Here is a 22,728-nt window from a genome sequence, read left to right as displayed (position 1 = left end):
GTCTCTGCCATTGGCTTCCCATTTGGACCCGACTCACCAGGTGCCGACCTGTGGAGGCTAAGTATGTGATATTACCGTGTTTATGTGAGAATAAAATCAAGAAATTAAATAAAACAAGACAAAGCAATGAATTACGTGGGTAAGAAAAGTCTTGAAAGTACTGTAACCGTGGAAACCCACTGCTGTAGGAAGCGTTTAGTTCATTTAGCAGCTGACCACATAAAGTCATAAATACTCCTCCCAGGGAATGCTTGTTTTACATCTAAAATGCACTTGAGTGTAATGTTGACATATATAGCTTGTGACAAGTGATAGTCAGAATGTATGAGTGGCCATAATGCTGCTGTCAACCACTGGTGCCAGACGGAGAATAAGGAGTTCACCTCTGTTTTCATTCAGGAGAGTGCAGCAGACAGCACGGTCTTCTCCGCTGTATTTATTGACTTGTTTTACTAGGCTGAAACAGGGTGCTTTTATACGGGCCTGCTCACTCTTAAGACTCTCCAGACATTTACATTATTCCTGACTGAGTTACACACACATATAAAGGAGCACGTCCACAGGCAAGGTTAGATATATGCTCTATTTCCACTTCTCCTCATCCAGACTAGTGCACGGTTTTATAACCCTACAATTTTCAATATTGTTAAGCTGCACTTTTCCTTCGGTTACGGCTGCTTTGAATTGCTTTTAGTTAATATTAGTTAATGAGCTTTCTACAAATACACTGTATATAAAACGAACAAACTATTCTTCAGGGTTCATAGTTGAACGCCAATCGCAAACAAGCGGACGAAAAACTTTTCCGTTTTAGGCTAGAGCTGATTCATTTGTATAAAAAAAGCAGAGATTTCACAAAGCTTTAAAAATCATCTTTCACTGACTAATCTGCACAACTGCACTGAAAGATAATGATGCCAGCGCCGGAGTCACAGCCGACACTGTGATCCACCCCACCCAGCCTAAACCTCCAGCAGTATTTACATGATATTTCCTTTTAGAATAAACCTCTTTTCTCTCCCACTGTGAAGATATTGAACTCTTCCACACAGATGTCATCTTAACCAAAGCTTATTAAAAAGATGGACATCAAAGTTGTGGGCCCCCATTTATCTTATAGCACTCTAATTGGCCACCACAGGCTGGAGAACAACTAACTCCAAAATAAGAGGCGTCGAGTGGTTGGGCTAAAGAAGGGGATGTCTAAAGACCTCTCAGTGGATTCATTGTCAATAAATCCTCGACAATGAAAGCGGGTCTTTTTTAAGGAGGATGGAATTTCACAAATACTTTATGAAATGTGATACGGTGAATAACCTGAACATTTTATGGACAAAGGGTTAGGTTTCTTTGTTCTGCTCTGGATTTTGTGGCTACGCTGTCCCGTGCCTGACCTGCAGCCTTAATGTTTCGTTGACATATTTGGAGTTTTTAAACATCATTGCTGACGATGTGAAGCAATACACTCTGAAAAGGTCATGCGGAGCGGTAGCCATGAGTGAATTGAGATTACATTTTACCACTCCATATAGTATGTATTGTTTTGATTTAACCACTGAATGAAATGGATTCTTTAGCCAGAGTCACTGCCACTCCATCAAACACCACACACGCAGGCCTGAGGTGAATAATGCATTGTGTTTTCCACACAAGTGGGCTATAAAAACACAAAAACAAAGTCATTAATTGCCCACATACAGTAACCAGATGCCATCAAGAGCCTGTGCTCTCATTAACCTGCCACCTAATTATCTGCCTCCAGTCTGAGTCCTGACAAGCCCCACCGTCTGAACCCACAGATCGGTTGTGTTGTGTTGTGTTGTGTCAGCACACGCCAACCACAGCCAAGGCACCATTAGGTACGGAGAAGACAAAAGCTTCTTACAGCAAAGGTTCCCTCTGCACACGCCACCACAATGTTCCTCCTGTTAATGCCTTCCCTTCCAATTAAATCTGCAACTGTTAATTATCGTAATTATGAGAGTGAGCTCTCAGCTCTACAACAGCCCCCCTTCCCCTCCAACCCCTCCCTCCACGCTGTGTGGAGACGCCACGGGAGCTGTTGTGTTGCTTCAGTGGCGCCTTGTCTATGCTCCAGTGAAGCCCTGGCAGGGAATTGGATGCAGAGGGGGATTTGGGACACATGACAGGGGTGATGTGAGGGAGATTGCGCGGTTCGTCTTAGATAACTGGGAGAGCAAATCAGAGCCAATGGCCACGCCTCCAGTCTAACTCATTAAATGGTGTGTAAAGTCCATGCTGGGAATAATTAGCACCAAATAACCTTTTTTGCTACCTTCTTCACAGGGTATCACACCACAACAAATGTGGAGTATCATAGTAAGGTGTACAATAAAACGTACATAAAGTGATTCAGCTGTTCCAATAAAAGACGGGAGATTATTTTCTCCCGGCATTCGTTTGCTGCAGTTATATTGTCCCTTTCTTATATGAAACCCTATTCTCGCTGTGCTCTTTGGGATACACTTGCGATGGATCCAAAGTGATGTGCTGAGTATAGGGAGAGCTGAAAAAGAGTGGATGGCAGGCCGGCTGCCTGTTAAGTCTCGGCGTGTCTCAACATCCTCTTTGGCCTGCTTCTGTCACAAGCTGTTGTTTGGCCTGGACCTGATCTGCCCCGCTACTCCTTGCACTGCTCTCTGCAGACTTAGCACTAACCTGCAGCATGGAAACAGCAATCTCACTCAGGAACATCAAACCTAAGATAGCGAAAGGTGGATTTGTTTTACGAGCTTTGTCAGTTTTCTAAAGGAAAAGACTTAAGAATCAGCAATTACGCAGTTATTTCAGCGTTATTGCGTCATTTGCCTCGTAGTGCTTGTCTATTCATGCTAGCGAAGTTAGCAAAGGATTCTGGGTTTACTGTTGGGAGCTGAATTTTCTTCTATAAGACACTGAAGAAAATAGCAGCTCCTTCTGCTTCAGGCAATGCAGCCTTTTCGTGGATACACTGCAAAATCTAAATGATGGACTGTCAACTCTGTAGCAGAAATGGCAGTGCAAAGAATAATCTCTCTGGCAGTAGATCATGGTTGGCTGTATGCTACCAATGCCGTTTCTTTGCTTATGTGAGCGTGCCGCTTTCACACGCAGACACGAAGATGTGAACATATGCACATGTGGGGATACACACCGAGAAACACGCAAATGCAAAACACATACACTGAACGCTTCAAGCTTAAATCCTTTCTTTGGAAGCAAACAGTGAAATATATGGGATTAATAACCTGAATGGCATTATTTTTCACCTCTAGCCTTTAGGATAATGCATGTTTTGCTTTGTGCCTAGATGAAGTTTTGCCTCATATTTGCCTGGTTATCAGTGTATACAAGACCTGCTGTGTGACCTGGTTTCTTGCAATCTACAGCTTCTAATTAGGAGGCTGCAAAAAGGCTGGAACGAGAGGAGGAGTGATTAGTTGCCTTTGGGTATTTCATAAGTGGCTTTCAGTGCCACATTTGCATTATTTGCTTGGGGTCTGAATAAAAAATCAGCCTACCTTTGCAGCAAATTGAGGCTAGCAGCTCAAGACCATCAATACATGAAATGTAAAATGAAACTGAAGAAAAGAAATAAGCAAAACATGCTAATTCAATGTAAGGAGGATATGTAATATTGAAACATGAGCTGTAATAATAGTCCAAAATTGATATAGAAACAAAGCCCAAGTGTAGTAAAGGGATTCAGATATTCTCTGACTTATATATTTAACATATTTTGTTTTGTGCTTAACGCAGATTTTTTTTGCCTTTCTGGAAAGATACAAAACATAAATGTCTGTGTTTGTGGCTCGTTCTATGATTACCAGACCCTGTGAATCGTGTGAGCCCTATGATGGGACCCCATGCTGTACATGTCCTGTAGGGTCAGTCAGTGTGCTGATCTGTAGCGGAGGTCCTGTCCACTCACTTGGCTGGTCTCCCCGCCCGCTGCATGCAGCCGCCGCGGCCGGGCCCGGCCAGCCATCACCACACCACTTGGCCATCTGCCCACATCGAGTCTTAGAGGGAAGAAAAACAAAGTGGGCACTCGCACATCAACATATAGACACGCAGATACACACATCACACAAACACGATCATAGTGAGTGACAGTGGCTCTTGTTTACCCAGATCCCCCACCCTGCCTCAGCCTCCTTTCATCCTCTTCTTCTAGTCTGTCATGTTGTGTGTCACTTCCCACAAATGTCAGTGCCACCGTGGGACAGTGATTAATTTTGGTGTGCCTGGCAAAATGTCTTCAAGATGTTTGTTTGGGTTGTCTTTTCCCACCCCCTTGCCCACCCCGGCTCCCTGTATGTCTTAGGAGTCGTAGGTCGAGAGTGGCAAGCTCCCCCTCCTCCATCTTTTACACCCCTTCACCCCCCCCTGCTGCTGCTGCTGTCACGGCCTCCTCCTCGGTGGGGGAAGGAATGCCTCATCATCTTCATCGAGGGACAAAGGCTACCTGAACTGACAGAGATCTTCTTTTCTGACCAGAGCCACTTTTTGTCACTTCCCACCACCACCACCTCCACGCGCTGTCTGTTTAGAGTGTGCTGTTGGTGTATGATGGGAGAAGTCTTGACCCAGCACTGGGGGGCTGTAACACTTCACTGTCAGTACGGCTGATTAGCTTATCACTCACTGCACTGGGAGGAAATACATCATCATTCCAGACAGAGATTCCCTAGTTTGGGCCCATTCCCTGCCTTCTTTTATATGGCATTTAATCACAGGAAGACTCTTTGTCCCTCCTAGTACTTCAACCTCAACCCTCTGTGGTTTACAATGCAAGCTTTCTTCTGATTGTAGTAACTCTCTCGGTCGGACAGGCAATTCAGCATTCCAGTCTCATGGACATTTTCCCTGTGAAGGAAGGCAGACTGATCCATCTTCCCAAATTATTCCTTTCAGCTCATTCAACAAAGAAAGTGAAACACAAAGTGGCAAATGTGCTTTTGCTTCCCCACAGTGCAGTATCAGGTATGGTAATTACTCTGCCATTAACATTGGGAATAGTTAATGTGTATTAATGTGTTAATGGCATGTTAATTACTGTACATGCTCGCGTGTGCCTCCAGGCATTCTCTCAGATTCTTTGTGCCATGTGGATGTAGGCCAACCTTAAAAAAAAAGAGCCTTTAAGAACATCAATGAAAGAGGATCCTTATGTTTCATTTTTCAGAACAAAAGATTTTCAATGGCAATTTGATCCAGCTCCCAGCTTCTGCAGCTGAAGGTTACTGATCCAGGCACCACGACAAAGCAGATGATATGAAGTCAAAGGAGACGTGGAACGCGGCTGTAGTGACACTGGCCTCTTTGTGAAATGGATACTCTGAGCCCTCTGTAGTCTCTGGTGTGCTGCTTTGGCAGAGGGTTTTAATAACACGGTGGATTAGACGACTTGGATCCTGAGTGCCAAGCTCGAGTTAAAGCTCACCTTGGATGAGGCCCGACAAGTCTGGATGCCACAACGTTCCTCCTCTTCCCTGGCGCGTTTCTCCACCGTCTACTCCACCGCTTTAAGAGAGATGACCTTTGCAAATATTGACGGAAAATAAATTCTGTTTCGATTAGTTAGCTTTGGAGACCTTTGGGGATCAATGCAATTAGATGAACAGAGTGTCAATACGTGGTCGGAGCTGTTCACTGCAGGTGCTGGACGGAAGAGTAGCTGCAAGAGGTCAGGGTTGTTTGTAATGAACAAGCTGTTTTGGAAACAGAAGTAGGAGAAACGTGCATTGTAAGATGCACGCAAAAAATCATTTTATTGTTCCAAAGAAAAAAAAGAATAGTCCAAAATTCTTGGGCTTTCTTGGCATGAAGTGCCGTCAGTGCAGCAGATTAAGGTGGAGAAGCCCAGAGCCAGCCCTTCTCTCTTCAGCAGGCCACATTAACCCAGCAGGGCTCTGCCTTTATGGCTCTCCTGCTCACACTTCAGTGATGAGAGTAAACAAGCAGCGGGCCAAAGGTCAACTAAGCCCCCAGAATAAAAGAGGGCACAAGGGGAAAGGAGGTGGGAGGAAAGGAGAGCGGCCCGAGGCAGTGCTCAGATCACTGTCGGGGCTTCAAGCAGGGAATGATGTACGAGACAACAGCCATGAACCGGAAACGATTATAAAGAGAGAACTGGGTGGGGGAGTATATGAGAGAAAAGAACTACATTGTCTATCTGTCAAATACTCTCCTTCCGTGGATCAGATAGCGGTACTGAAACCTGTAAAAAGTGAAAAGAGGAACCAGCCCTGACTGATAGGCATGGATTAATCACAGTGTCCCTTTTTGTCTCAGCCTCAGAAGAGAAATGAGGAACAATCATATATGCAAGTGATTTTCCCAGCCAACCCCACCTGTATTGTTGAATGACAAATGAGGCCGATTAAAGACATGTGACATTATTATTAATGCCATTTCAGACTTTCCTTTCCTCTTTTATGCCATTAAATGTGTTCTGGTAATTAAGTGAGCCAGCATCATCATCGTCATCATCATCATCACCATCATCATCATCAGGCCAATGTGAAGAAACTGGAACCTGTAAAGATTTTTCATTCTTAAGTTACTGGCGGTTACAGGCTTTACCAAGGTGACATGACTCTCACACTCTCCCTTTGCACTGAGATTAATCCCACTTTGACTGTGCAGGTGGATTAGCGCTAAAGTCAGGTGCCCAAACTTGTTTTAATACCCATATCATCAGACAAAAACAGGATAAAGATTTAAGCGGGAAAAGCTGCATTGCAGTGATGCAACGTAGCTGTGGACTTGCAGGCTACTATAGAGATTTGTCAACCACACAGCAAATTAAAGATATTATCTCGCTTGTGGTTATATTGTGGAAGTTGTGTGATGGTGCAGAGCTTAAGCTGCTCCAACAAAGGTGCACAGAAAGAGACAGTGAGGCAGAGATATGGATTCTTATTTCTTTTTTTTTTTTTTTTTTTTAATTTTTAGTATTTATGTGTTTGAGATGGAAACACCACCTCTCCCAACACGTGTTATGAATGACCAGCTTGAGCTGCCGTGGCACAAATACACCCTGGTGGACTCCTGCAGGGCCGTCTCCCTCTCAGAGCAGCAGAGTAATCATTTTTATCCTGCTGATTTCTCAAATAGAAATGGACACATATGATAAAAATGTCACGGCCACTCCACATGTCAGCCAACTAACAGGATTACATGTCACTTTCTAATGCCTCGCTCTGTTTTCCTTTGCTGTGAATGGCCAGAGTACTGAGCACGGGAACTTTCTGGTAATATATGGTAAGAGACAAGTAGCTCTTTATTGTCTGTGATTATTTAGTTTGAATGAAACCAGTGATTTATGCCCATTTAGCTGAAAAGCCCTGTAAATTCCCTCAGCCGTGTTTCCCCTGGATATAGAGTGAGTGGAGTGAAAGTGACAACTGGGTTTGGTGTGGAAATGCAACGCTGCGTCCCAGAGTTATATTTAATATACCTGACATGAAAAACGTGCCTACCTGCTTACCACCACCCGCAGCACAAAGGAAAAGTGTGGCCTGCTGAGCCTGTGTTGAATCAGAAGTGGGAGTAAAATAGCAAATTAGGGAAATATGAACTGTTGTGGCAGATAAACCAGCAGCTATTAGAGCATGTTGAGATATGTAGCCGGGCATCTGGTCAATCAACACTGGAACGGGGTGCCATTTAGTTTTGAGCCGCACATACTGGAACTGAAATAGTGGAGTCCGTCCAGAGTGGTAGCTTTTGGTGGAGTTGTGCAAATGCAGTGTGATGTGGGTGAGGGTTAGTGAAGCAGTGGCATATTGTCCACTTGGATGGCTTGGCTCTGCAAGCCTGTCGGAGCCTTGTCCAGCATCTTAATGTCTCCAACACAAATAGCCACATTCATCCACTCCTCTCACACCATTACACCTAAAAGACTCAAAAGACTCAAAGGTAGTCCATCCATAAATACAGACAAATTAGCATTTCAGTTTCACTGCAGTAAACACCTATACTGATAAAAAAAAAAGAAAACATCAGACAAGGGGCCACAATATGCTGCCTTTTTCTTTCCCCACCACGGTGTTCATAAGAGAGATTGAAACACAACGAGGGTTGCTTCTCTCTGGTGTTTACTCCTGTGGATAGTGTGCAGGGTCAGTCGGTCAGAGCATGGTAAGAGGGCTTCTCTGATTGCATGCCTACTGGCTGACACAATAGAGCTACTAATCTTCTTATTTAGAATCCAGAAGTTGGCTGTATCTTAATGAAGCTGTAATGAGCTGTTGAAAATCCCTGAATTGCAGGAGGGATTATTGAATTGAAACAACTCTGGTAATCATAACGTTCGAGTAGCCACTCAGTATTTACTGCCCATTGAGCCACATTTTTATTCACTTACTAGGCTGGATTGCTCATGCTTGTTTTTGCTGTAATTTTGACCCGCAGTGTTTTTGTGTTTGTTTACTCTCTGGAAAGCCTTGCACCGCGGTTGCATTGCTTGTGCATCCAGGTGTACATGTATGCTGTCTGCTGTGTGATTGCAATGCGCTGACAGTCTGGTGAGACAGAAAGCCAGAGAAAATAAATGGCACGATCAGACAAAAAAACAGGCATTCACAGATGAGGATTTTGCATAGAATTGATTCTACACTCATCTCGCCATATGTAGATTCTCAGTCCATCAGGAAATTTTTATTGTGTCTCAGAATACTGCCAAATCAGGGCTGTAAAACAATATGAGATTCTAAAGTTATAAGCACTCTGAACTGAGGATATCAGCAGTAAATTCGCGGCGTCCCCAGCATTCAGTGTGCGACAGAGACGCTGACTCGAAGTAGTTTTTCTGTTTAGCATCCTTTCACACAGTAGAGATGCCTCTTCACCATTGAGCATTTGTCAGTTTATGGATGTTGCTGTCATGTCAGACTTCCCGTACACACAAAGTGCAGTGCAGTGTGCAAATAAAAGAGAATCGGCATAGACACGGGTGACAGGAACACAGCACATGCAGAGGAGACACTCACTTCATACCTGCAAGGGAAACATAACAGGAAGACTCTGTAGACATAATGCATTTAATTGCACTTAACTGTTCAGCCATGGCGCATTTTTTTTGAAAATATAGTTTTGCAGTCTTTGCGTGGCCATGAATAAAAACAGCTGAAACCCTGTCCCCATTTATGTGTTGCTACAGGTCTCAGCATCCGTGGTGCCCAGGAGGAGGACCCCCCAGACCCCCAGCTCATGCGCTTAGACAACATGCTGCTGGCAGAGGGGGTGGCAGGACCAGAGAAAGGCGGTGGGTCAGCTGCTGCGGCAGCTGCCGCTGCGGCCTCGGGCGGAGCGGCTGACAATTCCATTGAACATTCCGACTACAGAGCCAAGCTCACCCAGATCAGACAGATCTACCACACGGAGCTAGAGAAGTACGAACAGGTAAGAAAGGTATTTTTCCCAAATAAGATCTTACCAAGAACTGCTTTGAAATTGAGTTTCGGCTCGAAATAGCACAACCCCCCTTAGACTTTTTCTGTGCATCCAAAAAAAAGAACGTAACATATATAATCTTTTTCCCTCTCTTGACAACTGTTGTATTGCCTCGCAGAACACAGAGTGGCTTATTTATTTCTTCACTGAGAACAATATGAGAGAGTAAAAGCTTGGAAGATAAACTGTAGAGTTATTCACTGCGTTGTAGTTGATTATAGAGATCCAAAGGAGTGTCCCCGTCATCTGTGTTAAATGAAAGTATGATCAGCTCCTTCACTGAGCACTTTGAGCCTGCCATTAAACTCAGGGGCATTATGGGTGAAAATAGAAGGTGTAACAGTGATGTCTCAGCAACCCAGTGAGCTAAATGAGACTAATTTACTTTGTGCTCTCTGAGTGGAGGTGCAGAGGCGTACAACACTTTGCCTTGAGTAAATGCATCTTTCTTACGGGTGTTTCCAGGTTTTAATTATCTAAATGTAAATACTTAACGAATTTTACTCAGAGTAATGAGCTAAAGTGTGCACTACGTTAATGAGTTATTCTAATTAATCATGTATGAACTAACAGTTTAACTAAAAGCTGTTAAAATTCACTCTGCATTATGGCCAACTCAAATTGCAGATCTGCATTTTTAGAGATGGCTACACCTGTGTCATCACAGTCACATGCAAGCACAGCACTTGGTAAAGGCCTTGAAAACGTGCATGTACGACACATTCAACGAATTAAAAACTGTAGAAAATCAATCATGTCTTTTTGAAGTTTTGCAGAAGTCCAGCTATTCCACATGTCCATTAGTGGTGGTTGATGGCCTTCTGTTTCCTTTGCAGGCATGTAATGAGTTTACTACCCATGTGATGAACCTGCTGAGGGAGCAGTCTCGCACGCGACCCATCTCGCCCAAAGAGATTGAGCGCATGGTGGGAATAATCCACCGTAAATTCAGCTCCATCCAAATGCAACTGAAGCAGAGCACCTGTGAAGCTGTCATGATCCTGCGCTCCAGATTCCTTGATGCCAGGTCAGTGGCTCTGTGTTTATTGTAGATGTTCGTGTGTGTGTGTGTGTGTGTGTGTGTGAGTGTGTGTGGATTAGGCATCTAAAAACTCCAGTGCATCTGTGTGACCCATATAAGCAACCCCAGTGAGCGGGGGTCAACCTTAGATGATGTGCAGGAGTTATGAAAGATCCTCTCACTTTTGCGGTGCTGCAGCCAGACGGGGCTCTGCAGCAGTACGTGATTTTAATTATGCTCATCTTCCATACATTATCCCTTTTCAAGACAATCATGCCCTCACACCTGAGAGCAGTTAAGACCAAATGAAATGGGGGTGAGTCATGTGTAATGGGCGGAGGGAAGGCCATCAGCAGGTGTTGAGGATTACTCTAATCACTAACAGTACGACACAACGTGGAGCTGTGCTGAAAGCGGCACAAGTTTGGGCCAAACAAGCCAAGTGGAAGCACATTTGCTGCCCGCTGCCTGGGAGAAGCGCAGTAAACAAGGCAAAATAAGCAAATGCTCAACAACATGATAAGTACTGCCCTTGGGAGGCAACAGGACCCAGATCTAGTTAGAGTTTTCTTATTTCTGCTGGAGATCCCTGGGGCTGTGGCACTTCAGGAACAATGCTCAACTGTGCATGGCATGATTTCTATAATGTACCGAGATGCACTCCGACTGGGTTTTGCGCTCCATCATGAAGTCCACCCATCCGCTGCACTAAACTCTGCACATTACACGCTTGGACTGGAGATTGGAGACCAACAGACCAAATTAAACATTGTATGTGTTTTGAGACTGTGTGGGTTTGTTTGCGTGTGCATGCATGTGCTTGCCAGTTTATTGGCCTGAGTTTTTTTTCCGTCTGTTGACTACTCTTGGAGCAGGACATGATATTCTGCTCCTGAAGGCCCTTAGAGCCCATTCCCTATTATTTTCACCATTTATGTGTGAGATTGATTGTGCAATTTGTGCAATCCAAATGGCTGAGTTAATGCTGGTCTCACTAATAGGCTTGCGTGTCCTCTCTCTCGTTTTGCTCCCCACTCAGGCGGAAAAGGAGAAACTTCAGCAAGCAGGCAACGGAAATTTTGAACGAATATTTCTACTCCCACCTCAGTAACCCATATCCAAGTGAGGAGGCCAAAGAGGAGCTGGCCAAGAAATGCAGCATCACCGTTTCCCAGGTGGGTAGTGCTCGTCTACCAGTAGCTGGTGGGTAATCAAGGTGGGGATGGCTTAAGCCCAGAGGGATAGTTACAGTAGGTCACAATGTCCTCTGCTAACCTTGACATTGTGACTCCCTTATGATGCTTCACTCAAGGCAGGTCCCAGTCAGTCAGAGCAGGGCCACAGGGAAGGGAGGACCATGTAATCTTAGCCTTAAACAGAGCTCGGTGTCGCCCTTGCACTGGGTCCCCTGACACTTTTTTCCCCCTCTTTCCCATCCACCATGCACTATTTCTCTGTTGCCTGGTCAGATACTCACGTCCTAGGCTAGGGAGAAAAAAAACAATGCATCACCTATTACTTTAAGAACAGCATTTAAAGACTGGTGCTTCAGAACACTGGATGATACTGGGCATTTATCTGTATGTTTACGCTTCAAGTGGCCTCGCAGGAGTCTACTAATTCACAGTTCTATTTAACACTCCAAGATGTGACTTTCCCACTTTCTATATACCATCGCCTCCTTGTTGCGTAAACCTGAAGGCAATATCTCTCACACCTAACCCCCACATCAAAAGTATTATTATCCTGTGCTCTCTTCTTTCCTGCTGTGGTTGTGACTGCTATCTAGATTTTTATCCTATTGTTCCTTGGTTGTCCTCACGAGACACAATATCATAAAAACATGAATCTCTACAATAATCTGCAGTGTTTTGTCTGTGTGGGGAGTGGGTGATGAGGGGTATATTGAGTGTAGCCATGAAGAGTCAGATACTGTAAAAGCCCATTCTTTTTTGCCTTCAGGGGGTGGGAAGCACCATCACAGTATCACAGGTATGTCATAACTTCTCCTGATCCACTGTTTTCATTTTCTTTGTACTGCCTTTGTTTATGTATGCAATAGGCTTACAGTTTTCCCACTGCACAGAGCCTCCCTCCTGCACCATACGGGATCAATGCTAATGTTAGAGTAAAGTATTTGTATTTGAATTGTTAAAAGTGTATATAACAATATTCAACATTTATATCCCACCTGGCCCACAAGGCCACAGCCTGTTTTTGGTTCATGTTCGATTTTCTTTTTTGCACAACACCCATGTTATCACTATGTTATGTGTGTATAAATATGTCACATTAAGTTTTTTTTTCCGTTTGTTTGTTGTTGTTTTTTTTGCTATTGTTTATTACACAATTAATATTCTTTTTATTTGTTGTAGAGCATTAATTAAGTGTGTGGTCATTTGAATCTCTAAGTCAGTTATCTCCTTCCCTCACTGTGTTGACTCTGTGTTTCACATCACTTAAGAAAAGGACCGCCGGCCTTCACAAACAGAGCTGCAGCCTGTTTTCCGAGTGATGCCCAGAACAGGCCGCCGTATCCATTCCCATGTGAACAACTCGGTCTCTGCCAAAATTAGAAAAGCTTTTAAAAATTCACTTGAACTCGTCTTAGACCCCATTAGTGGCGCACTCCTCGATAAGTGGAGGTCATAGGAGATGTTCTTATTGACTTATTCAGGCTCATTTAAAGGGACTAACAAAGTCGCAGGCTTGACATAGTGCCAGGTGTAACATAAGTATGTTGTCCCTCGCTTTCAGAGTCAAAAGCAGCTCACTGTGGTCACACTGAGGGCTTGGCTAAGTAATCTGCCAAACACTCCCAACATTTTTTATGAGGGAATGTTGATTGCTCATGCACATTAGGTAAACAGCTTCTGTTGTGAAAAGTATGGTTTTGCTCTGTGCATCATCACTCATGAAATACTGTGCATCATTCTAGCAGGAGTAATTTAAGATCCATGTGACGCTTAACTTAAGAGCATTTATGGTCTGGCTTTGTTCAGATTTACCCAATTGGTCTGCAAATGTAGAAGTCCATTTTATTTTATTTTTTTTCCAAATTATATTATTTTTTATTAGATGGTTCTGGTTTGTGTCAGATCCCTCAGATGCAACATATTATATCATCTGTGTGACTGGAAAAGTATTAAGACCTAATTCCAGTGCAGACATAATATTGCATTGTTGCAACTGTATATGCCTTTCTGTGATGGATAACTATAAACAGATAACTGTTAGGATTAAGAATCATAATAAAAAAAAATGTATAGGGGGCTCAATGTTTACCATATATTGACCACAAAGTTGCAACGACCTGAAAAGAGGTGACTTACCTAGCAGGTATTAATGAGAGTAATAGTTTCTTATCCTTGCAAGGAGTCTGCATGGTCATTATACATCAGTGCCTTTGAGGCAGCTGGTGTCAGGCAATGCAGTCTCACAGCCTGACTCTCACCAAACATAGAAGTCAATTGAATGCATGGCCTGCCATGAGATGGAAGGGAATTAGTTCTGTAGATTGGGTCGTGCTCCACACCTTACCTTGCTGTGCATTTGTTCAATATTTAGCTGAACCTCTGAATCACTAATGCCAGAGTTCAGTGGGCAGGAGAGAAGTGTGTGTGTGTGTGTGTGTGTGTGTGTGTGTGTGTGTGTGTGTGTGTGTGTGTCCAGGTTTAGAATACAGCCATAACACCCTTCTAGACAATTACAAAAACAGAGAAACAAATATATTTGCCATCATTATGCTGTATTGCTAAAAGTAACTAGTGTCTGTAACGATAAACGTGTCTTCATTTTCATAAATGTAGATGTGTTTAATTAACTGTTTGTATGAACATTTTGTTATATTGAACAGAGTGTCGAGTGTTAGAAAACATTTGATTTCAGGGACTTGTGGACGCATTGTGAGCTGTCTAAATGAGCGAGAATATTGTGCTGTGTTTGGCCCCACAATCCACTATAAGCAGGTTAAGTAAAAAGGATGATGGCCAGGGCTTTCATTGCTTCCAATTAAACCTTGCTTGTTAGTTTAACCTCTAGGTAAACCCATCAAACAATTGATGTCAAGGAAACACTGCCAACAGTGGGCCTCGCCTGAATGGTCATTAATTTTAATTGCCTAGATATTAAAGATTTAGAGCACAGAGACATGCAGGATAGAAATGATCTGATGTCCTGCAAATCCAGTCAGTTTTTACGCCACAGCATTGGCGGGCTGCTGGAGATATTAAAATTTAAGCACATGGGTGGAAATTAAATAAAGCGTCATTAGGGGCAGCTGCTCTTTGGCTGGTCCAGCCGTGGGCTGCAGGGGCCTGAGAGGGGGGCTGCACCACAGCGACAAGACACTCTAATTTATAGGACCATTAAATACAAGCATCATCTCATTATTATTCCAATGTTATTGCAGAGCCAGCATTCACGCATAACACTCACTCCTCATACAACTTTTCAGCATCTGATGGTGAATGTCATCATTTAAACGAACTTCTAAATCTGACCAGAATGGGAAACACAACCTTTCTTTTAACATCAATTTTATCTCGCTTCCTTCTCGTGCCATTAAAGGTCCATTTTAACCCAATAAAATGTATCTTGATTTTTGTTACACATCAGTTTACCACTGACTGTCCAAATAATCCCTTAACTGCAGCACATCACTGCAGGTCTTCAGCCTCAACACCTGGTTTTAAATATCGTTAACATGCTTTGGATACACACACACACACACACACACACACACACACACACACACACGCACATAGTAGTTTTATTGTTTGTTCGACTATTTCAACAATTCAGTCATCATATTTGAAGATTATCAATAGTCAAATATGAACATTTAACAAACCTGTGCCATGTTATCCATTCTTCTCCACAACATTTATGATGCAATAAGTTTGTCTTGTTTTATAAAAAAGCACATCTCCACCTGCTGTCTTAAGATATTTAATCATTCAAGAATTTTTGTTTGCATCAAGTGTTACTCATTGGCACTGATCTGGAATCAGGGCACATCCTAGAGATGATCAGATATGAATGTCAAAATGTTTAACTTTAACATGAAATATAACATACTGACTTTAATGGCTGTGCAGTCGGAGCCCCTTGTGTTTTAGTTCTGTCTAGAGACAGATCTGAGAGCATGTCATGCTCCCATCCATGAGAAGACATAAGTGGCTCCTGATTATGGCTTAATTAGCTTGTGTACCCGGCGGACACTAATGCAGGGGCTGGGAATTGGGTACCTGATGGACCTAAACATGACATCTTGAAACAATCACACTGCTCAGTGCACGGTGCTGTGGCTGCTTGACGTCTGACTCCTCTGCTCCTCCTCCCTATGCTCTCCCACGCAGGTATCCAACTGGTTTGGCAACAAAAGGATCCGGTACAAGAAAAACATTGGCAAGTTTCAGGAAGAAGCCAACCTGTATGCCGCCAAGACCGCTGTAAATGCAGCCCATGCTGCAGCTGCTGCAGTGCAGAACAGCCAGGCCAACTCTCCTACCACTCCTAACTCCGGTAGGCACCTCTGCATATAGATCAGACAATAAAAGATCTGCCCTCTACCTCAGTTCTTAACGTGCTGCCTGCCTGCCTCACTCTCTCATGCACCATTCACACTGGCAAGAGTGACAGGCTCTGCTCCCAGCTTGGGGATCACAGTGTCTCCTGTCTATAAGACAGTTGATGCCAAGCAAACTCATGCATAAAGAGAGCGTTCCTGACTTGTGAACCGAAAACACATGTATTTTTGGGAAAATAAAAAACGAGGGGAAGAGAATTCAGAAAATGCCATGGGACTTGTTTTCCCTTGACTTTATGTCAACTTCCTGTCATTCGTAATATAATGGTACATAGTGCCACGGAACGGTTTTTCACAAAACAAAGTGAAACGTAACTGCTGGGAGCATTATACGTTGAGTAATCTCAGAACGGCATCACATGCAGCTCATATTGAGTAATATAAAAACATGGAGCCCAAAAGGGCATGTTTAGTCCACTTTTCTAAGTCATGTATTGCTGACATTGGACTAGATTGACCTGCGTAGGGATGTGGTAAGCTTATGAAGTGGTCCCTTTTTCTTGCACCCAGGATTCCAGATGAAAGATGAGGAGTTTCAGCTGGATTCTGCAGAGAGCAAAAACACTCTTTTAAGCAACATGTTTACTGGTACTGGTCTTTTCATAAGCTTCTTATTGTCCTTGTCATTTACCATTTGATACCTCCCTACCGACTTTAGATTGGAATAGGTGATGTGGAACAATTGGGAGCTTAGGCGACCATCCACATGTAGAATCCGGTCCACTTGTGTCATGTGACTCTCATTTCATTTGTGTTCACCGCATTCATCAAATGATCTCTAGTACCTCTGCATACTGTCCTTTTCTGTTTGGTTCCTTGCTTCCCCTCCTTCACCCTTGTAGTTGCTTGCTCTTTGGGAGTCATTCCTCTGTGTACTTGTCTGCTTGAGTTGGGTCTGTTGTCGCAGACATGAGCGTGCTGTGTGTCAGTGTTACTTGTGCGTGGGCACGTGTGTCTGTGCTTTCCCTTTATAGCCCTCTCATGTATTCAGCTACTTACATCTTCCCTCTCCAGGTTCTTCGGGTTCTTTTAGCCTCCCAAACTCTGGGGACATGTTCTTGAGCATGCAGAGTCTGAATGGGGATTCTTACCAAGGGGCACAAGTCGGAGCCAATGTACAGTCACAGGTAGGATCAACATTTGGGGACAGTTCCTGATAACCAGTGCAGAGAGCTGTCCTTGCCTGTGTACTGAGCCATCCACAGTGCAGTCTGAAGCACATTTTACCAAAAAGTAGGAAATGAGGGAAAAAAAGCGACACTGCTCATGCGAGGGCAGTCTAAATTGCCAATCTAGGCCTCCGATAACGTCTGACCGGGTGAAGTGTTTACTGACTTTTTCGCTTTGGATGGAATATTTTGGCAGCCAAAATATAATCCCACCCCAGTGCTATTATGCCACGAAGCAATTTCCATGTTACAAACATTTCGTGAATGCATTTGGCTTTGACTTGAGCTCTTGGGTTGGTATCGGGTTTTTGGTACTGTGTTTTCCCCTTTTTTTCTGTACTCTATATTTGCTGTCTTCCTGTCATCTTATTATTGTTTGTTGTTGATGTCTTCCATCCTGTGAGTTTAAATGCTGCTGCACAACCGACACTCTCTACACACTCACTACAAAAAGAAAAAAAAAAGCCTGTTTATGGCGAAAGTAGACATTTAAAACTCATTTAAAACGACCATGCTGTGTGTTTTTATGTTTTTTGGTGTTGTTTTTTTTCCACTTATGCTTTTATTTTTTGGTTTATAAGTCCATAGCCACAATAAAAAAATATAGTAAATCTGAGCATGCTTGTGACATTAGTGTTTTTTTTTTTCCTTCACGTTCAGTAGAAAAACTGTTACTTGTATTATCTGGCTAGTTCATTTGCTGTCAAGAGTGTTGATTTTCCACACTCGTTAGTATCTTTTGCTTCACCAAGCATGTTTGCAGTTGCTGTTTGACGTTTGTTGCTGGATACCCAGTTGACCAGATTTACCACATTGTCTGTCCCTTCAGGTGGATACCCTGCGCCATGTTATCAGTCAGACGGCAGGATACAATGATGCTCTGGGGGGTAACACCATGTATAGTCCACATGGCTTAAATGTAAGTAGAGATTTGTTTGGGCACATATGTTTACTGTTAAGACATGATTGCTTACTGCTGCATGATTATCTTTTTCTATAGATTGATGTGCAATAGTGAATGAGTTTTAGGAATGTGTCCTTTATGCTGTGTTATATCTCACAAAAATATCACCTGTTATTTGCTGTAAGAGAAGGAACGAAATCAGCAGCTTTATTTTGTTCGAGTCGAACCAAAAATAAGATTAACTAAGGAGCTTTTCACCACACCATATCTGTTGCGTTTAAGCTGTTTTGAAATTCTTCACAGAATTTTCCGTAGACTTATCTTCCCGATAAAATATGAACATGTGATCGCCCGCAGCCTTTTCCAGACATGAATTCCATCTTGCCTGATGAGGTTTGATATAGCGCCTCTTTGTAAAGTAGCACATAATCTGAAGCTATCGCAGTAAAGATTAATTTCGTTGATGAAGGAGGATGAAGAGTGAGGGAGAGAATGAGAGGGAAACAGTATCTGACAGCAATCTCTTCCTACACCGTATCAGAGCTGCTCTCTTTTTATTGTTACTGTACTGCTGTTGGCTAAAATGCAGTCTAATATTATTAAAACTTAAGCATCAAAATATGATGTTACAGGGATCGTGTCGAGAATTTTGAAATGATTTATGTGAAACAAAATTAGTAGGTTGTACGTAAACAAATGGTGGCAGTTGTTTCCAAAATCCAGTGCTTTTGGTGTCATTTTGGTTTTGCTGTGTTCTTACTGCTGTAAGCACTCCAGACATGTCAGCTCCTCGCAGGATCAAGCGCTTTTCACTTTCTCACAAGGTTTCTCACTTCCATGTGCAGTGTAGACCTGTGCCTACTGGCTCAGCAGAGCTCAGTGGGGCTGCTACATCCACTGACAGTAACGCTTGAAAGAATGAAAAATCAGAATAATAGAGCATTACAGTGATAAATAAAATACGGTGAATAATGACTGCAGCAAAGATTCTCTTATTTTTCTAAGGCAACAACCCAGCCAGTGCCTTATAGATATGTGTGCTCAGACTAACCTTTAGCTTTGTTGGTGGTGACGTGGAGGGATCCAGTAAAGGCTAGGTCACGCCTGGAGCGAAGCATAGTCAGGCTGGCTAAGACTGGCTCTCTTGGAGAGGCCCTGCCTTGTCACTTTCACTCAGCTCTCCCCACCTCACCCGGCCAAGCCCTCCCACTTCTTGACTGACAGGAGAATATGTAGCGACAAGCTGTCGGTCACTGCTGAAATCTGCTTAGACACTGATTTCAGGGGCTGCTCCCATTGGTCCGGACACAATACACATTTGTTTTCTAAGAGTCTCTTTGCTGATGCCACGGTAACGCAAAGACTGGACTTATCACAGAGCATCGTCTGCTGTAATTTAATATCTACTGACACATTAGAGCAGCCAGAATCTCTTGATCTTGTTGGGGGTTTTTTTTTTGCTTCCTTTCTATTTGTGTAGACTTTTTACCAGTCTCATATTGCAGAGTATGTGATTGTAATTTCAACCTTTCCCATTTGTGTCCTAGGCTAATGGAGGATGGCAAGATGCAACAACTCCGTCTTCTGTAATATCTCCAACAGAAGGACCTGGGAGTGTGCACTCCGATACCTCAAATTGATCCACTATAAATGCATCTTCGCCCCCAAGCTAGGCATGGACTTTTTAACTTGCTGACCAACTTACCGAGGATAATAAAAGATATACAGCTTTCCCAATGGATTGGTTTTCATGTACCTTGAATTTTCCCAGGACCGTGCGGAACACATGCAAATGGCTCAGTGTTTTCTTTCTGTCACTATCAATCAAATGTAATCACCATTGCTTTTATTTGTTCATTGTAGGGGTAAACACACAGACGTATACAAATACCCTCACATGTAACTCAGTAAACTTTCAGGATAATTATCTCTGCTCCGCTCAAAATACTGGATGACATTTTATGACATTTTAAATGCCCATTTGTTTGATTCTTGACTTGATTACTACTCTCCATTTTGATAATTGGGTTCTCTTTCAGCTCTTACAATTAAAGCAGCTGTTTCTTTGACTCTAATGTGCTTGCATTCTTGTCTGGCAACCCAACAATGCTGCTGTTGACGGTTCAATGGCAGCTTTGTAGCTACTTTCAAGATTTATTTTTTGCCTTACAGCCGTATACATTAGTACAAAGAAATGCCTACTCATACCGCGGACCATAAAGAGGTGTAAATGATTGCTTTACTATAACATGACACCATTCCATATTTTATAATTTGATGTTTTGTTGTACATATGTAAACATTTTTTTTTCTTTTGTACTGCTTATGAACCCAACAAGTCCCTCCACAGTAGATCATGCTGTCGCGGCACACACGAGCCACCCCGGCTTCACAGGAAAAGTTGTACATAATATAGCTTAAGAGTAATTATACATCCCGCCAATCGATACAATGCTTTATTACCTCATTAATAGAAACCAGTCATTTCCAACATTTCCGTAACTTAGAGTTCTCACTTACTACCTCTAAACAACATGACCACCATAGATTTTCTTTGGCCCTTTTTATTTAAAGTTTTTATGTAGTTTTCTTTTTTCTTTTTTTTTATGACATCTTGGAACTCTGTAAATTCTTCATGCTCTATGTAATCTAATGTATATTTTAATCTTTTAATAAAACAGAGTTGCTGTACCGCAACTTAAAATGACAAAACTGAAAAAAATAAAAATGAAGACGATATTAAAACATTAGTAAATCGACAGGGAGGGGGATGAAGATGTTGTTGGTCTGTGGCTTTTACGAATGGGGTGCGATGATCATTGTTGATAAATGAACACCAAACAGTTAAACTGTTGTAAATAGAAGAAAAAAAAGAAACATTTTGAATGTTGCTCATCTTGTTACTAAATCATTTTAAAAAAGAAAAAAAAAACACTATAAAAACTGTAATGCATAGAGGTTTCAGTATTCAGAACTGTAAATTTCCAGCCCTGTTCAACAGGGCTCAAGACTTCTTTTCTCTTTTTTCTAATGTATGTGATTCTGAAACTGAAAAGTCATGACAAATGATTTGTGGCAGTGATTCTAATGTATTAAAGATGTTTAGTGTTACTTTCTAACCAGACTACACCCTGGACAGAAAAGTGTTCCTTGTGGTAGTTGTGTAATTTCAAACATGAATAAACCTTTTGCTTTCATGACATTAAAGAGTGTCTTTTTGTCTGCTTTTTATATATTATAATTTCTTTTGAGTAAGAGGAGCGCCTGAGTGCATGCGAAGGGCAGTTTTAATGGATGGTTGCTTCACCCTTTCAGTATAGTTTTGTTAATGTTTTAGGTGTAAAAACAGTTTAAAGCAAACACACTTTCCAGCTAATTTTTTATGCAATTTATACATTATGTATGAATACTCCTTTTTATGCTTGATAAAAGGTGAGGCTCTTGTTTGCTGCTTGTGAGCTGACATGGTTAGTGCAATTAACTGAAATGTCAGGCACTTCTAATCCAGGCTATTTTATCTGTCTGTAGTGGAAAGGCTGGCTTAATGGATCATTGGTTACCAATTCCACATGGAAATTGACGTCCATTTATTCTCATTTTCTGTGCAGAGTTCTCTTATTCCCGTCTTCCTCCCCAGCCGGTGTCTAGTGTTTGTATCTCTCTGTCATTGGCACCTCTGCATTTTCACCAGTGTAAACACAGCCAAAACACTGTACACTGCTGTAAATCGAGAACATCACAAGTCTTGATGGGCAGCAAGCTTAAAGCTGCTGTGTGCACATGCAGATATGCACATTTTGTTTTATTTCTACGTGTGACAGGAAAAAGAAAAGAGATGTAACAGCACAAATTTAATTCAAGCGTAATGCACAGACGGTTTCCCGAGAGAGCATATTTGTCCACTCAACCAGTGCAGAACTGCATTGAACACCTTTCTCCAGATATCATGTCTTTATCGTGATTTTACGCATCCACACCACACATCTCCAAAGGCACAGAGATTTTTGTATTTCTTGTTACTCTTAATATTAAAAAGAAAGAAAAACCCCAAGATGATTACTCAGTCTTTTCAAAACTAATACATATATTTTGAAAGAAATGTCAAAGTATTCATTTAAACATTTTGTTTATTCATTTATTTATTGATTGATGTTTTTTGCAGCTATACTATGCTTTGTATGTGCTGTACTTATCTTTTACCTATCTTGACCAGGATAGTTTCGTAAATTCAAGAGATTTTACATCTCACTAGCCTTAACTAAAAGTTTGAAATAAAACACAAATCACTTAACTGTTGCTTAACTTTTGAATTTTAACATTACAAGTTAATTTGCTTAAAGGAAATGCTGTTTGGAATCCTTCTTTTCTGATAAAATGGAGGTTGTATATCAATGGCTTTATGTCCTGTCAAGAATTATGAAAGTAAGTGAATTTAAGTGCAGAAAAGAGGCTGCCGTACCGCTGCTGTTTGGATCACGGTCTATTTGCTCATTCTACCTTTACTAATAAATACATTTACTTCCCAAAGCACTTCAACAGCTGCATTTTAACTACTGCACTCAGCAAAATTGGTTTCAGAACC

At 42.2% G+C, this 22,728-nt stretch overlaps 1 protein-coding gene across 13 annotated transcripts in view; it reads left to right on the top strand.

Moving 5' to 3' along the window:
• Window positions 1–21,342, top strand: part of pbx3b (pre-B-cell leukemia homeobox 3b) — a 55,075-nt gene extending 33,733 nt beyond the window's left edge. For 2 of the 13 annotated variants that reach the window (XM_061730776.1, XM_061730775.1), the window contains exons 3-11: window positions 9,170–9,411; window positions 10,299–10,489; window positions 11,523–11,658; window positions 12,446–12,475; window positions 15,844–16,009; window positions 16,584–16,661; window positions 17,088–17,200; window positions 18,072–18,161; window positions 19,694–21,342. In XM_061730776.1, coding sequence (XP_061586760.1) covers window positions 9,170–9,411; window positions 10,299–10,489; window positions 11,523–11,658; window positions 12,446–12,475; window positions 15,844–16,009; window positions 16,584–16,661; window positions 17,088–17,200; window positions 18,072–18,161; window positions 19,694–19,786 — 1,139 coding nt within the window. In that variant the 3' untranslated portion in view covers window positions 19,787–21,342. Of the gene's footprint in view, window positions 1–9,169; window positions 9,421–10,298; window positions 10,490–11,522; window positions 11,659–12,445; window positions 12,476–15,843; window positions 16,010–16,583; window positions 16,662–17,087; window positions 17,201–18,071; window positions 18,162–19,693 lie in introns of all 13 variants that reach the window. The other 11 variants (XM_061730774.1, XM_061730773.1, XM_061730781.1 and 8 more) reach the window with 8 other exon arrangements.
• The last annotated feature ends 1,386 nt before the right edge of the window (window positions 21,343–22,728 follow it).

This window comes from Cololabis saira, chromosome 9 (genome assembly GCF_033807715.1).
Source record: "Cololabis saira isolate AMF1-May2022 chromosome 9, fColSai1.1, whole genome shotgun sequence".
In the NCBI taxonomy this organism is placed as follows: domain Eukaryota; kingdom Metazoa; phylum Chordata; class Actinopteri; order Beloniformes; family Belonidae; genus Cololabis; species Cololabis saira.
This window is presented reverse-complemented; position numbering and strand designations above follow the sequence as displayed.